This window comes from Dreissena polymorpha, chromosome 7 (genome assembly GCF_020536995.1).
Source record: "Dreissena polymorpha isolate Duluth1 chromosome 7, UMN_Dpol_1.0, whole genome shotgun sequence".
Classification (NCBI taxonomy): domain Eukaryota; kingdom Metazoa; phylum Mollusca; class Bivalvia; order Myida; family Dreissenidae; genus Dreissena; species Dreissena polymorpha.
The window spans coordinates 55,300,751-55,317,656 of NC_068361.1; the positions used below are offsets into that span (position 1 = coordinate 55,300,751).

General features: G+C 32.9%; 1 protein-coding gene across 2 annotated transcripts in view; it reads right to left on the reverse strand.

The window, feature by feature from the left end:
* Positions 1-16,320, reverse strand: part of LOC127838714 (LIM homeobox transcription factor 1-beta.1-like) — a 31,007-nt gene extending 14,687 nt beyond the window's left edge. The window contains exons 1-2 of one of the 2 annotated variants that reach the window (XM_052366669.1): positions 15,299-16,320; positions 6,653-6,848 (exon numbers count right to left, since the gene is read on the reverse strand). In XM_052366669.1, coding sequence (XP_052222629.1) covers positions 6,653-6,848; positions 15,299-15,395 — 293 coding nt within the window. In that variant the 5' untranslated portion in view covers positions 15,396-16,320. The remainder of the gene's footprint in view (positions 1-6,652; positions 6,849-15,298) is intronic. The other variant, XM_052366668.1, reaches the window with a different exon arrangement.
* Positions 16,321-16,906: the final 586 nt, after the last annotated feature.

Genomic DNA, 16,906 nt, shown 5'->3' on the forward strand with positions numbered 1-16,906 from the left:
GAAAATACGAATGTTCGACTGCATCGTTGTAAACGTGTTCGGCATTCAATAAAAGTCGATCGATACGTTTGTTTACAACAAATGCTCTTTTTTATAAATAATTGTTATTCGGTTGAAATATATGGTGAAAAAAAATGTCGGATGTTTCCTTTCTTCACCTTATTTCTTCTGACACCATACTTACCAGTGCTCCATTATAATAACTAATAATGATTCTGTAGGTAACTTTTTATGTTTATTAAAAAATTATTATCTTAAAATCTATTACAATTAGAGCTTAATTAGTTTTGATGCGTCCATAGACATTCCATCCGTTAACATCCGTTAACTCAAAACAAGTGACGGACCTACATGTATGTAGGGGTTGTTAGAACTCCGTCAACGCATCGTAACTAGCGCATTGCCACACCGTTTAACGGATTTCCCTCATCATTTCCCGGTAACTCTGTATTCATAAAACGATAGGCCGCACGTGCGGTATCCCGGCGTTTTAAGAGCAATATATTTTTGTGCGAGACAATCGCCCAACTTGATAATTGATTTACAAGTGACGATATGGTAACGCAAATCAGAGTTTCTCCGGACCCGACGCTCTTTTGATCGATTAATAAATTGATATATGTGTATTCACAGCTTGGGACGTGGCCCGATCTGAAAAACGTCTTAAAATGGCGACAAAAGTGGCATTTTGCTGCAGACGACGTAAGAATTAAAAAGTCTGCAAGTGAACAAATATAATAGAGATGTTATTAGTGGAGGCAAGTCTCTCAAGAATCAATCGGTAATGGTGGAATGGAATCAACGGGTGGTGTAGGCACGAGTTTCAGATGTACGGAAGTGGACGTGGAGCATTGCGTGCTTGATTTCAAGACATCATAAATCGCTAATCGAGTACACCTCGTTCCGCTTGATTTATGGCCAATCACTTCCGGTTTGAAAAAACAATCGCGTTGGTTTAATCACAGAACACGAATAGAGCTTTACAGAACAATGTTTATATTAAGCAATAAGCAGACTGAACAAAAGAAATTGTAAAAAAAAATCGAGGAATAGAACTTGCTTGGGACGCAAAACAGTTAACCGAAGAAGAATGATATATTGAAGGATAAAATCATTCTTACAGAATTAGATAATTGCAATTCTGACAAAAGATGCGAGACGAAACAACACCTGAAACAAAGTCTATTATTAAAACTCTGAAGTACCACGAGAGCTAATAAAAATGTCATTAAAATAATTATTTGATTGTGAATTGCCAGGAAAATTTACATAAAGATACCCGCCCCCAGATATTTGAAGTGGTATCTACCTTGGTAAGTCACTGACAAGCAACGGCACAATTCCTGTACAATTACAACTATCTAGTGACAAAAGCCTTATCGGGATGACTATGCTATACAAGCAATGGTAGATAAAAGAAGTAATCCGAATTATAATGAGTAGCCAAGACTTGGCACTTGCAAAATCGAAACTTTCTACTGTACCCAAAATCACTTACGATGATATGTTAATGTTGTTCTATATATAACTTGAATGGCAAATATTCGTACAAAACCCCACGTAGTATTGACATATATAGTAAACTGAATAGGTAAAGACCATTCAAACATGTTGAAGACAACGACACATAATAGTTAGATATATAACTTTGGAAAGTGTACTTGAAATTGGACAATAGGACGTGTTTAAGAAATCATCAAAAGAATCGGCTACCATTCGTGGTACATACATTGGCGTGACTATGGTTGTACTTGTATCGTGCAAACTTCGGGGTATTTTTTCTTTTATAAAGACAATCATATAAGTTACCACTTTTTTTTATAAAAGAAGACGCTGTCGCAGTATTGTTAACAAACGTCATTTTCTTCAGAAGCTTGTTTCCGAAGAATATAACTGTACATTCGTAACAAAAGTACACCGATGATATCTTTGGCATTACTTGACATTGATCACTTCAGGACAGTACTGGACACCAGCATGTATATATATAAAGTGCAACCGCGCGTTTGAACGGTTAGAAAAATGTCGGATCAGTGTGGTGACTTCATATTTCAAACGCGCGGTTGCACTTTACTGAAAAAATACTTATTTGTTTTAAAAGATCATAATACCTATACAAAACTCTCACGAATGAGCGGGCTCTCCACTTTATCCCATAATGGTGAACTATTTAAAAAGACATCATTAAAAATGTTAATTGTGTCGCGCTTTTTTTCTGCCAACACAGATCTTAAAAAAGTCACGTGGTATAGGCACCGTATATATAGGCCAATCAGACTTCCTCGCTACTAAAGCGACGTCACAGTATTTGCCTACTATCGAAAGTGAACGGTATTGTATCTGCCACACGGGTCTTCAGTGCAAACAGTGTCAATGCCTCGTGAAGTGGACAAACTTGGGAGCCCTTTTGGGGGTTTGCTCATCGAGATACGCGCACAGGGGCAGTGTGTTTGCTCAGATAAGGTATCAGGATTAGTTTTAATAAATCTGTTCGGATTCAAGTGAATTTTATCTGCGTTCAAAGTGTTTTATTAGTTATAATGACATTGACACACGCGATCGTTCTGGACCTAATTTCTTCTGTTCTCACATAAAATCCTAATAAGACTGTATATCGGTCCGGACGGTCTTTACAACAGGTCAAATCTGTGACTGATCCAAATGGTTCATCCGAATAACCGAAGCAGATGACCACATATTTTAATAATAATAATGATGAAGACAATAATAATAATAATAATAATAATAATAATAATAATAATAATAATAATAATAATAATAATAATAATATAATAAAATAATGATAAAAACATTAATAATTATAATTAAAATAAAATAAATAATAATAAATAAAACTATATAATAATAATAAGAAGAAGAAGAAGAAGAAGAAGAAGAAGAAGAAGAAGAAGAAGAAGAATGAAACTATTACTTCTTCAACTACTACTAACTAATAATTATAATAATTAATAATAATAATAATCCACTATTATACTTATCCAAATATTGGACAATATATTTCTGTGATTATGTAACGGTACTTTCGAATTGCATTGAAGGACCATTCATTATTGCAAGCATTTGCTTCAGAATGAACTCGATAGGGAAAGTCTTCTCAACAAGTCGAAATGCCTATGAAAGACGAAATTTCATATATCCGCTTTATGTTGGTAAACTTTCACAAATACATTTTCTAGACAGAAAACATAGAAAACAACTTCTCAGAACGCTGCGTTATTAAGGCGGTTGACAGTTTGAGCGATTTGTCGCAAATTAATCGACCGAAAGGAACTGGTGAATTTAATATCGAGACCCAACGTTGACAAGCCGTGCAAAAAGTATGCTAAATGAACACATTCGCGAGACTCCGGTGATTAATTGCCGTGTCTCCGGTTGAAACAATAGTTCCAACACGTTCAAGAACCGTGTCAGCAAGCTCATGTCTTAGAAGCACTAATGCAGCATCGAGCGGATGGGTGGTGTTAATTTTTATTTTAACGTGTATTTTTTTCAATAAATGTCGAACATTGCAATACATTTATATTTAATGGAGCATATAGATGATTTTTCACGTAAATAACATTGAATAATCTTGTTGTTACGTTTGATACATTTATTGTTTTACGAATGCTCAGATAAGATTTCATGCTTTTGTTTGAAGGCCTGATATCGTAATAAATTTCTTTATAAAAATTAAACGTATGTTGATGATGATTAAGACAATTATTATTATTATTTTATTAATTCTCTTAAACAAAGAAATTTCATATGTGTGCATGCATTTATTTGTTCCATTAGCAGTTACATATAAATGTGCGAAAATCGTATTGAAAACATATGCATTTGTAATGGCAGCATTTTGTGTTTCAATAAACGGTTTCATGAGGATTCAAAATAGTAAATTATTATTTTCCCGGGCCCATCCTTATATTGACCAAGTGTCATTATTATGAAAAAAATACGAGGAATATTTGTTTAGAAGTAATTAAATACTAACACTTCTTAAAATATATTAAACTATTTTTTTGTATTTCAAAATGAAACTTCTCATAGAATCCAGACAATTGTACATATAATACAAGATCGTTCACATTGTAGTTCTGCGAAAAACAAGAAGCATTTGTCAGCTCTGAGATCCGGAAGCGTTTAAATGACTAGCGTGCTTGATTAACACTCCGGGAGTATAACTGACACAATCACACTGTTTCCTCAGATTTTTGATCCGGTAAACCTGCCATACACGAAATTTTGGTCGCAGTACATGTCGAACTAGCGAGTATATCAATTACAGATTGATTTTGAAGTCAAAAGAACGTGTAATTCTCCTTTAATTCCAGCGATTAGCGCATAGCGGCGTATGAAATTAAATTGAATCAGGTTAGATGTTTAGCACGTGGTGACAGAATCGAACAAAACCACAAAATAACTACACTGTACTGTGACGGAAATCGTGTTCATTTGCTTTAATAGGATTAGCGCAAATCTTTCTTTAAAATGAAAAGAAATCTTAAGTAGCAAACACTGAAGAAATGCTTTGATGCTTCGCCTCGCGTTCTTAGGCAAGTGAACCGAAGTGTCCGATGTCAGTTTGATAATTTCAATTAACATTAAGTTAAATATTTCGCGATATTCAAAAGTCACCAATGCACATCGGTTTGATTTAGAATTTTCATAATAATTAGTTGCATATATATTCGAGTTCTAATGTATCAAATTTGTTATACAGATGTAAACCATGTCTTTCGGCATTGTTTATGGTCAACCCGGGTCGATCGTATAATTATCAACGTGAATTTGTTTTGCGTGCATGTGTTAAAATAAAAGGTGGAGCTGTTATACAATTATTTATAATGAGTAATAACGACGATTGAATTAGTATTATTAAAATAAAACAATATTACACATGAAAAACATATGAAGAAATAATAGATACTAACTTAAAGATGAATATTTAACATGCGTGTTGCTTATATATCACACAGTTACCTTGCGCACAATTCGCAGGCGCTGATGTTTGCATCTATTCATGCAATGCTGATGAAATGACTACACTTCTCAGACATGGAACGATAAAGAGATTGTTTTGTACAAAGCTAAATATATTAAAGGTAGTCTTCGTTTTGTAGACAAAAGTAGGTCTAGTTATGACTTAAAACAAAAAGAAAAACTGGAGCTGAAACTAAAACGGATTTCATGTTCGTCCTAAATATACAAGAAAGAAGATTAGCTAATTTTTATTTTTCTGATGATCGATTTTTTCTTGCTATTTAGACTTATCAAATTCTGATTTTTTTCGGACACCATCCTCCATGTACCCCTGTTATGTGTTTGAGATCAACCCAACTTGTATTAAAAATCTGCACCGTCAATAATGCGACATATACCACAAAATAGTATCATGATTTACAATAAACTCAAACATACGTTATTTTTCGTTAAAATACTTTATTTATAAAGTTCAGCCAAATTTTACAAACTAGCTTAATGAGAAAAAAATCTGGATTAAACGGATAGTTTTTTTAGGTAAGATAATTTTATTTAGATAAATTTATTACAAACTATATGGAAAGTTGTGAATTAATGGCTACGTGCAGTGATTAACGTAAATACATTTTGACGAATTAAATCATTTTACTAAAACACGGTGTTTAACACTGTAGTTTGAATAACATCTGTTGAAGAAGTCTTCATTATTGTCTTCTCCATGTGAATATTTGTTTTGCGTCATACTGTTTAGCAATTGATTCATTGGCATGAATAAATTTCTACTTGCTATTATAAGATTGCTCTTTTGTTGGGGCTGCTGAAATTTAAATTCGTTTACATATGTACAAGGCGACCAATAGTCAACCGATAAATTAGCAAATGCCATTATTAATTGCTGTTTGTAAATACATCATTGTGCTATTTTTTTTTAAATACTCTTAATTCGGAGATTCTTTAATTCGCAAGCAATTCTTGGGTCGACAAATTCAGTTACAATGCGATTTATTTTGTGCGAAATGATTATATGGCCAATACGCTTAAGATATATCGTTACGTAGTAATCTACTTCAAACCTGAAAAGCTTCAATTGAAATACTAGAGTGTCGTGTTTTGTTTGTTTCCGAGAAAAAAGAATTATGTTCTTTCTGTCAATGATTATAGCATTTTGATTGTAACATACAATACTACAAATATGTTCAGTTCTTGAATATATAAAGTATGTTCATAACACGTCTCAATCTATTTTAACTTCTTATTTAGGCAACAATGTAAAGTTTAATATCAAACAGTTAGTTGTGTAACACTAAACCGTCCTGCATGTTTGCATTAAATAAATAACGAAACTTTGCTAAATTCTATATGCAGTTAAAGTTCCAACCGCATTGAATTATCGCAAACTAATCTAGATCAACTCCATCTTCAAAAGATACGCATTTTTTGTTTAATTAATGACATCTATAAATAATAACAGCGTAAATATAATATTTCATGTAGATCTCTATATTGCCTGTGTAGCAACAAAATTTAAGCCCATGACATAATGCTTAATTAATAGTAAATACACATAACTATATGCGATAAGAAAAATTACAGGCTTGAGTATACTTGCGAAACTACTGTATGACTACGAATCAAAATGTTTCACAATTTTAATCGCAAGCCTTACTTGTCGTAGTCCAACCGACAATACAACTTCCGGTCCTTGACAAAGCACGTGCCTTGTAGCGGCATCTGGCAGACGCAGCAGTGGAGGCAGCGCTCGTGCCACGACAGGTCCACCACGCGCATCAGGAAGCGGTCCTCGATGGGGCGGCAACATCCTGCGCACAGGTCACGCTGGCCGCCGTTTCCGTTCATGCCCACTGAAAAATATGCAAAGATATTTACGAAGGTTAAAGGAATAGAAATTGGTGAATCTCATCTTCACATTACATCATACCACATTGGTGCACAGCAGAATCCACTGGCCGGCGTTGAATTGCATGCCAAATGAAAAAAAATACAATAGAATTGAAATAAGTGAATCGCCATCTTGTTTGTGTGATAGCATACAATCAGCGCACCTTTCCTGTATGGTGACTGATTCCACCGCGTGACGCGGACTGAAAAATACACGTTACAGCACCGTATACAGGACGGTAACAGATGAGCCTCGCTGTAGGAAAATGGAGCTTAATGCATGTGTGTAAAGTGTCGTCCCATAACGCACAGGCTAATCAGTGGAAACACTTTCCAATTTTATGGAATTTTTCGTTTGAAGGAAGTGTCTTCTTTAAAGCCTATATAAACTCAAAATCAACGCCTATAGACACTCAAAATCAACGAATATTTCGTACAATATTACGAAAAATAAAGTTACACAATAATATTTCAAAATTCGTTATAGCAATAGCCAAAATTCCGACTATGTGGTCTGGTAACATAGATTTAACAAGATACAAAATGCTCTTTTTCTTTTTTGTGGGACAGTATATTCAACACATGTTCGTGTACCGTGTTCGTGTGTCGTATGAATAAATATCGTTGCAGAAAATTAATTGGAATATATTGTGCCACAAAAACAACAGCAACAAAAACGAGATAATGCAACAGATAATTCTTGAAACTGTAAGATATTATTTGCATTTCGCCACATTTCTTTATAAGGCGTATTTTTTTCTTTATCTTTCGAAACAATACATTTCGTTTTATAACTTATAAGTGTACATGTTTAATCATATTTTATATAATCATATTACACAAGAATGTTAGTAATATATAACATTAAAGTAAAGTTGAATAAAAGTTTATTTAAGTCGAAGTTTATCAATACATGCATAAGCTATTAATTGTAATTTTATGTTGACGAGCATAGTAGGTATAGATTTATCGTGGATTATTATTATTAGATGTTTCTCCAACTGTTAAGATAACATACCATTTAATACCTGTATATGTGTCTGAATAGTTTCAACTAGGCATTTGATATTTTAAAGACCCTAATACTTGTTTCTAGTAGGATTGAAAATTGGTTACACGATTCTGAGTGAGTCTTTTGAAATGAAATAACATAAAAATAAAATATGATTGAAAGTAAAAGCTTACTATAAATTTCTAAATAAAAAAACCCAGACTGTTTGGTGAAAATATGTCCATCTTTCAAGTTTACATGTGCATAGACTCGCGCAGGTTATTTGCATGTGTAAATTTTAATTTAATTGCAAATAATATAAATAATATTTACACTTATTTTCATTAACATTGTGCTGTCCGTTATTAACGTTGAGGAACCGTTTTCAAACACCCTGCACGAACTGGTTGACAATTTGTCCTGACGATTCGTAAACAATGAAAGGGTATGAGATGCAAAAGTACATAAAAAGTATGAAACAACCACAATCTCAAAAGAAACTAGATTAGAAATTTGCAAATCATATTAGCCACCGTCCCTATTAAGAATAGAATCCGGGTTGTCACATTTAAAGTGTGCATTACATGATTGGATAAGAACGGAGAATGCGTCATGAAGACATCTTGCTCATGCATTTTGATGGTCAGTTGATGACGAGAGTCAGACCATATACGAATTCACTTCATTCATCATCGTTATCACTTGTGTGAAAAATTCTATCCTGAATTCGCACACGTGTGAAAAGATAATATAATTTTAACAGTTGATAGTGAAAAATATTATTTGAAAAAGATAAGCCACAATACTGCGGCATGATTCGGTTTTATTCCTCAGTTTATTTCAAGCTCAGCTTATTCGTAACATGGCAATATGAGCAAAGATTACAAAATACCATTAATAAATAATTAAGAGGTTGCAAAGTATACATCAGCTAATTTCTTTTGTGTTCTCCTAAAGTGGATATAAACAAGTTTTACAACAGATACGAAAATATATAAAGATATAAAGTAGGGAAAACAGGCAATATATAAGTATAGAGAAAAAACACATGCTGCATTAGAATTGTTAAAATATCTCTTTCACGAGCATGTATAGTTTCATGTAATTACTTATATTATTCGAGTCTATGGATATTTAAGATTGATTTTGTTTTAAATATTTGGTCGCGTGTTTCCTTTTGTATCAAAACAACATTTTTTTTAGATCATTGAAGTCAAAAAGGAATTCCTCAACGTGTGAATAGTGGAGTTATCAGAAAATACACAATCTTTAGTTTGGTTCTCTTCCATGCACATTTCCAGTTTCGACAGTTAACCTGTTATTTATTATATATCTTTAATATAATCTATAAAAGTGGAATTTAATATGATTGTTTACATTTCTTTATATTTAAGTGTCATTCGTAAATAAACAGATCTGATAGTTTATGTCCCATACTTAAAGAAATCCAGTGCAAAGTGGCAAAATTATGAGATAGCAAAATATTCATCATTCCGCGTTTAAAATGTTTCGACCATTAATCTATTTAGTCGCCATTGGTTATTTCTGCATCGCGTATTAAATGATGTTGTTGATTTGATATTATAGTTTACAACACAGTGGATGCAAAGATTTGGTCCAAAATAAATCACCCTTGTTTCAATATTTATTTTGAGGGGCTCTTATCCTATTTTCTCCGTTTATGATTCATGATTTAGTACTGGCTTTATATTATATTACATTAGTATGTTCAAGAACTTCGACTGAATTTTTTATAATAACATAATTATTTGCGAACCTCCAACATTGACGATATTACACAAGAATAGGTCTAACCATCTTGTTCAATCTACCAGTTTTTAACATCAATGGGCAAAGCAAGATTTCATATTTCTTGGGAAAGTACAAGGCTCTGGCTGCCTGTTTTGCAAGATAATTGTTTTTATCTGGAAAGAAAATGTCACTGTTACGGAACAAATATCTAGCTAGCTATGATTTTGAACAATTTGGAGGCAATACGCTTTCAAGCAAAACTGATTTTTGATTTTGCTTTATTTGTTAATCGGTTGCTGACTTTGCTATGCTTAGAGTATCGGCAACCTACAACAACACTTATGCATATTCAAGGTAGGCATTTCGTTGTTGTGTTACTATGTAGGAGATTTTACTACCTCGACTTCTCTGTTATTTTCAAAATATAACGTAGTTCATTCAAATTGAATGAAAATAGTATAAGAATAAATTGGCTCCTTGTCGCACCCCAATCGGACATGAAAAATAGTGTGCTATTTCGCCACTACACATGACAAATGATTTGGCATTGTTGTACATACTTTTAAAAATATTTAGTAACTGTCCACATATAACTCTACTGGGCTAATTTATACCACAATAATAACTTATGTGTCGTACCAAATGCAGCTTTTTAATCGATAAATGCACACAAACACAGAGAAACATAACCGTTTTAGCTCTATTAATATAAATCAGCACGTGAAAGACGAACATACTGTCAACTATTGAAAATTGTTATCGAACTCCCGTTTGATGCTCGCCAATAAAATCTTATTTTATAATAACCTCTAAATGAATAATTTATTCACATTACTAAATAAAACGATTGGTCTGTAGTTAGAAAGTTCGTTTTCAGAAATTTTATAATAAAAAAAATAGACTATTAACCTATAGTTCAGTAACTAGGTTCACTACCGATTATACAGTTTTCAATAATTTAACATAAATATCTTTCACTATTGGAAATTATATGCTAATGTGTTCATGTAAAACATTATAATGCCGTATGTTTTGTTTGTGTGTATGTGTTTCATTGGAGTGTCAAAGAACAAGTTATTTGGATATATAATATATTCTCGAGAAGTTGATTGAAATGTGTCTTATTCTTACTACAATATGGTCATAATTCTAATATAAATCAATATTGACAAAAATATAAAACATTTTAAACATCATTTGATGCTATTTGGGTGTTATTTTTCTTGTTCGCTCATCGATGCGTGTACGTATAAGAACAACTTATCCACGCGCAACTGATTTACCGGGTACTCATTAATTCATGCGATACGAATCGTTTCGCGTGTACAATACGATTTTTACATAATAGTTATGATACATGACAAATTATAGTTACTTTTTTTTTGCCTTTTATTAAACTGCCGGAAATAACAACTTTTAGTGTGTACTTGTCAAAAAAACTTTAATACTACTAAAAGGCTCGGTGAGCTCGTTGCGTCAAGGGCCGTATTCTTTTCCCCCTATTCAATATCATCGTTGTTATTTGTGTCATGTTTTACATAGGCAAAATAAATATATAACAAATTGCAAATCACATTCTGATTATAACATAACATCATATTCACATACCGCCTCGTGCATAGACTCGGTACATGGGTCATATTCGCATACAGCCTCTCGTGATTTTAAGAATACTACTCAAGATTTTAGAGGAACATAATTAAATTTTTCATCTCGTATGAAATATTTATTCAGTATTCAGATTTGCAATTAAATAATATTCCACACATAGTCCACAAACATATATGATTATAATGATCAATATTTAATTCGGTTTCCAAACAGGACAGTTTAGTTCTGGAAGATTGAAGGGTCTAACTTAGGTGACATTGCAATGTCTGTCGAATACCCGAGGCTAGTTAGCGAGTGGTTAGCATAAATCTAACCCCGTCGCATACATTTTTAAACTGCACGATATGTGACAACAACATAAATACTTCCAAAGTCGCACTAACATGTCGTAAATTAACATCGCGGCAAAATATATGAGCCGGAAAGATTCCGGTTGTTTTGTCGGAACGACTGAGTTGGGTCCTCGGTTTAAACACACGAGATCATATCTACGCACGCACCGTGGCATCATGGTAGTTAAATAGGCGCAGTTAGCGCCGCTAATGTCTATATAATGTAGAAAATGTAGCATAAAATCGTCGCTTTCAATGGCGCAGTGAAAGCATTATAGTAACAAATTTAACAATTTTGAGTACTTTTCTCGTTCAGTGAAACGTTTGTGGCAAGTTTTGTGTGTGATAATGACCATAAGTCTTTCAAGTTTATTTTATCGTTATGTAGACACGGCAATAAATTTTTTAGTATTTTGTCATATAAAAGATGTTATAGTTTTGCTGCGTTTCGGAGATTGTGTTCAATGTTATAAAAGAGTGAACGGTTGGACCCTGATTTTGCTGATAACGCGATCATGACACTCATATCTGCAGGCTGCGTGTCCTTTCTGATCGGCACTAACAAAAGTAATTCGGACCTTCGTAGGTCAGTGACTTTAGGAAAGTTACATTCAGCAGGTCTTGGTTATTTTATGATATGATCATTTTTATCATTGGATCCCTCCGTCCGTCCCTCGCTCCATCCGCCCGTCCGTAACTCCTGACCTTCCCTGAAGATATGTGTGATTTAATTGACAAACATTACCTGTTTTTGTCAATGCAGCTCTCGGAGCTCACTTTTAATCTTGATTTAATGCGGCAACACTGAATTTTCTTAATTAAGTGAATGCAAACGTACTGCAAACATATGGCAATTGTTAAATAATAATTATAACTGTTGCCTTCTTCATATGGATTTGAATTAACTTAATTGCTACAGTTAAGTTGTTAAAAAACGTATATGGGCACTTATAACATAACTTTTGAACTAAACATAATTTGCACAAGGCTATTCAGGGATGACACTTTCCGCTTTAATGGAATGTTCCGTTTAAAAGACGTCTCTTCTAAACGAAAATCCAGTTTAGGCGGAAAGTGTCTTCCCTGATTAGCATGAGCATATTGCAAAAGCTAATCTGGGATGACACTTAACGCACATGCATTAAGCACAGTTTGCACAAAACCAGGCTCAATTTATTAATCTGATTCCCCGTGTCAAAATACATGCAGGTCATTACAGGTATAATTTTTGTAATTAGTAGCTATACAAAATAAGTAATGTCAAATGAAAGTTGTGTTAGCATATTCACCATTTCAAAACGAAAAGTGTCAATACATAACAAATAATAAATTGGCAATCAGTGACTTAATTAATAGATAAATAATAGAGATTGAATCGTAAGAAAAACAGAGCTTTTTGTTAAAATAACGAGATGGTGCAGCCCCGCCAATTGTTTATTTCTTCCCCTACTAACCATCATGATTGGTAAACAGTGGGATGCTGCTTTAAGCATTTGATAATAGTGAAGAAATTACGTTTTAATGATATTAAAGTACAAGACACACTATTCATACTGTTTTGATATTAGACAGACACACTATTCATAACTGTTTTTAATGATATTAAAGTAACAGACACACTATTCATACTGTTTGATATTAAAGTACAGTCACACTATTCATACTGTTTTGATATTAAGAAGTACAGACCACTTATTCATACTGTTTTGATATTAAAGTACAAAACACACTAGTCATACTGTTTTGATATTTAAGTAACAGACAACAACACTATTCATACTGTTTTGGATATTTAAGTACAGACACACTATTCATACTGTTTTGATATTCAAGTACAGAGACACTATTCATACTGTTTTAATGATTTAAAGTACAGACACACTATTCATACTGTTTTAATGATATTAAGTACAGACACACTATGCATACTGTAATGATATTAAAGTACAGACACACTATTCATACTGTTTGATATAAAGTACAGACACTTTATTCATACTGTTTTGATATTAAAGTAGACACACTATTCATACTGTTTTGATATTAAAGTACAGACACACTATTCATACTGATATTAAAGTACAGACACACTATTCATACTGTTTTGATATTAAAGTACAGACACACTATTCATACTGTTTTGATATTAAAGTACAACACACTATTCATACTGTTTTGATATTAAAGTACAGACACACTATTCATACTGTTTTGATATTAAAGTACAGACACACTATTCATACTGTTTTAATGATATTAAAGTACAGACACACTATTCATACTGTTTTAATGATATTAAAGTACAGACACACTATGCATACTGTTTAATGATATTAAAGTACAGACACACTATGTCATACTGTTTAATGATATTAAAGTACAGACACACTATTACTGTTCGATATAAGACAGGACACTTATACTGTTTGATATTAAAGTACAGACACACTATTCATACTGTTTTGATTTTAAAGTACAGACACACTATTCATACTGTTTGATATTAAAGTACAGACACACTATTCATACTGTTTTGATATACATTAACATGTTTTAAGAACCTTCGTGTTTGTTGTTTACAAGACCAACATAAATCTGAGTCAGAGGTAGTATAGTGTTACAAACACGGACAGCACCTTACTATATATAGCTAATGCGTAATTTACAGTGATATAGAAATAATGTAGAAAGAAGGCGAAAACAGCGTACGCAATGAGAAATAATTGCACATGCTTACTTAATATATGACAATATTAGACAGTTTTATAATTCTCCAGATTAAAAAATATATATCAAAATTGCAATTGCTCCCTATTGTTTGATTATATATTATAGCTTGCTATGATTGTAACACATATTATAAGAGAATAAATGTGCTCTCGATTCTTAAATTAAAGTAATAAAATACACAAAACGACACGAATTAAATGTATATTTTGTTCGACGCGATTATATATAAAGTAATTAATAAAAACGGTCATAACACGACTATTTAGATCTTTATGTTAACCCATTAACGCCTATTGGACTCTCCCATCCTTCTAAATTGGATCAATTTATTTCAAAAATTAGGATGTTCTAGTATATTAATTTCTATATTTAGAATATTTCTTACAGAAATTCCTCTAAGCAAACAGCGCAGACCCTGATAAGACGCCGCATCATGCGGCGTCTCACCTGGGTCTACGCTGTTTGCCAAAGCCTTTTTCTAGACGCTAGGCATAAATGGGTTAAAACTAATATATCAAATAAACCGTTATTGAAATACGTCCTTAAATTCACAAAGCATTAATTTAATATTGTGTTTTTACTGCAATGAAAAAAGGGTAATGTTGAATATAAACAGCGTTGGATGTTACAAAGTGTTCACGATAGAATCATAAAATCATACGCTTTAAATATTACAAAATAAAATCAAAGTTGCTATATGCACTTTCTTTTAAAATAAATTATTTTCGTTATAAAATGCGTCTTTTACTTGAAGAATGAAATACAAAATATGATATTTGCACAATATTGACATGGTCTTTTAAAACATTAACTCTTTTTTTTTAGATTACACGTAATGTATCGTGCTACAAACGATTCAGTGCACACGTGAGATGCGATATCATCACTATAACATTAAAGATATAATAAAAATGAATATAAATACCAACTCATAATAATGAAAAAAATGCAACAACTCATAATGAAAATCAAACAAATGCTACCCTGTTTGACATACCAGTATATCCGTCGTATGCAAGCGCAGAACCCGCGAGGTGGTTCATGTTGGTGGCGAACCCCATGTTTCTCGTGCACGCTATTGTATTATCCCACATGTCAACGTATCAAAGTTTTGTTACGTAGAACAAACTACCACTGTATTAACTGATGGATTTTTATGGTATATTATTAAATGAATCCAGAAAAATAGAGAAAGTCGCTTGTCGGGTTCCAAACGTTTTAGTTAAAAAACGAAAACACAATCTGTGCAGAAGATCTGTTCTGTTAATAATATATCCCTATAATGACCTTTTAATGCATTAATGCTTTGCGTTTTTTATTTCTTATATTTTCGTCTTATTTTTGCATATTGCATGCGATAGATCGGCACTATATGTTATATTAGTAGCACTATGGACACTCGATGTAGTTACATAAAACATGCATAACTGGCAAGTATGTTTGTCGATTGCAGCGCGTGACAGATTCATTTGCAAATACTGCCACACCAGGCAAAGTGACCATTTTATAAAGACCCACGAAAGTCCCGTTCAAATGTCAGCAAATCAAAGGTGACAGAGTTGTAGAGCGAACCAACACTCCCCAGAACTAGCGACTTCTGCTGCAAATCAACACTCGATTTCCTACTGCAATATTCCCACGCGAGTGCTTGGGTACCGGATTGCGACCAACGTCTCTTCGTTTGAACCAATTGTTATATCCGACTACTCGTTACTGTTCCTGAACCTTCTTGTCCTGTGTCCAGTTTTAATGAGCACAGTCACTTTCGTGTAAATCCGTTTTGTATTTTGCGATTAGCATGCAGTTAAATACATAACGCCGACATGTATTAAATGGTTTATTTCAATTGATTCATACATTAGAAGTTTTAACAATTTGCGTTCCGCAAAACAACGAAAAAAACAGTACACCCATACACATTTTGGATTATTTAATTTTACAATTTCGCTATTTCACTTCCTTAAGATTTTAAGATGAGCGATTTGATGAAAAAATTGTGTATGCTGTCGTAAAACGATTTTGAACCCGTGTTCAGTGAATACACTAGCGAAGCGCTGATTGGTCGCACAATGATAACTTATGACAGTATTGATTTCATAGACCCCGCCTGTTTATCTCTGGAGCTATTTTAATTGGTCAATACTACAAGACGAATTGCGTGCGTTACCGCAGACAGTGAAATTTATCAGTAGCGACATGGTTAAAAGGTTGTTTTCATTTTATTTTCCTGTTAATTTCTCCAATCATAGTTTTTGTTCTTGATATATAAAAATGCAGGATTTACATTTAGCGCATTTAGTACGGGGACATAATGGAACTAAAGTATTTGTTTGTGTTTTTTTCATTCATGTAAATATGTATTGACATATTACATTGTGTTTTTAAAATACACATTTTTAAGTTTCACATCTCTTATTATTTACTTATTTCTAAAATATAGACGTAAATTAGAAATTCAAGATGCATTACATTATTGTTAATTTATTATTAAAACAATTATCAATGGCAAAACAATACATGCTATTCCTCTTGACCGGATCGGGACAAACGTCTGTTCGTTTTAACCGAATTGATATGTCCGACTACTCGTTTCTGTTTCTGAACC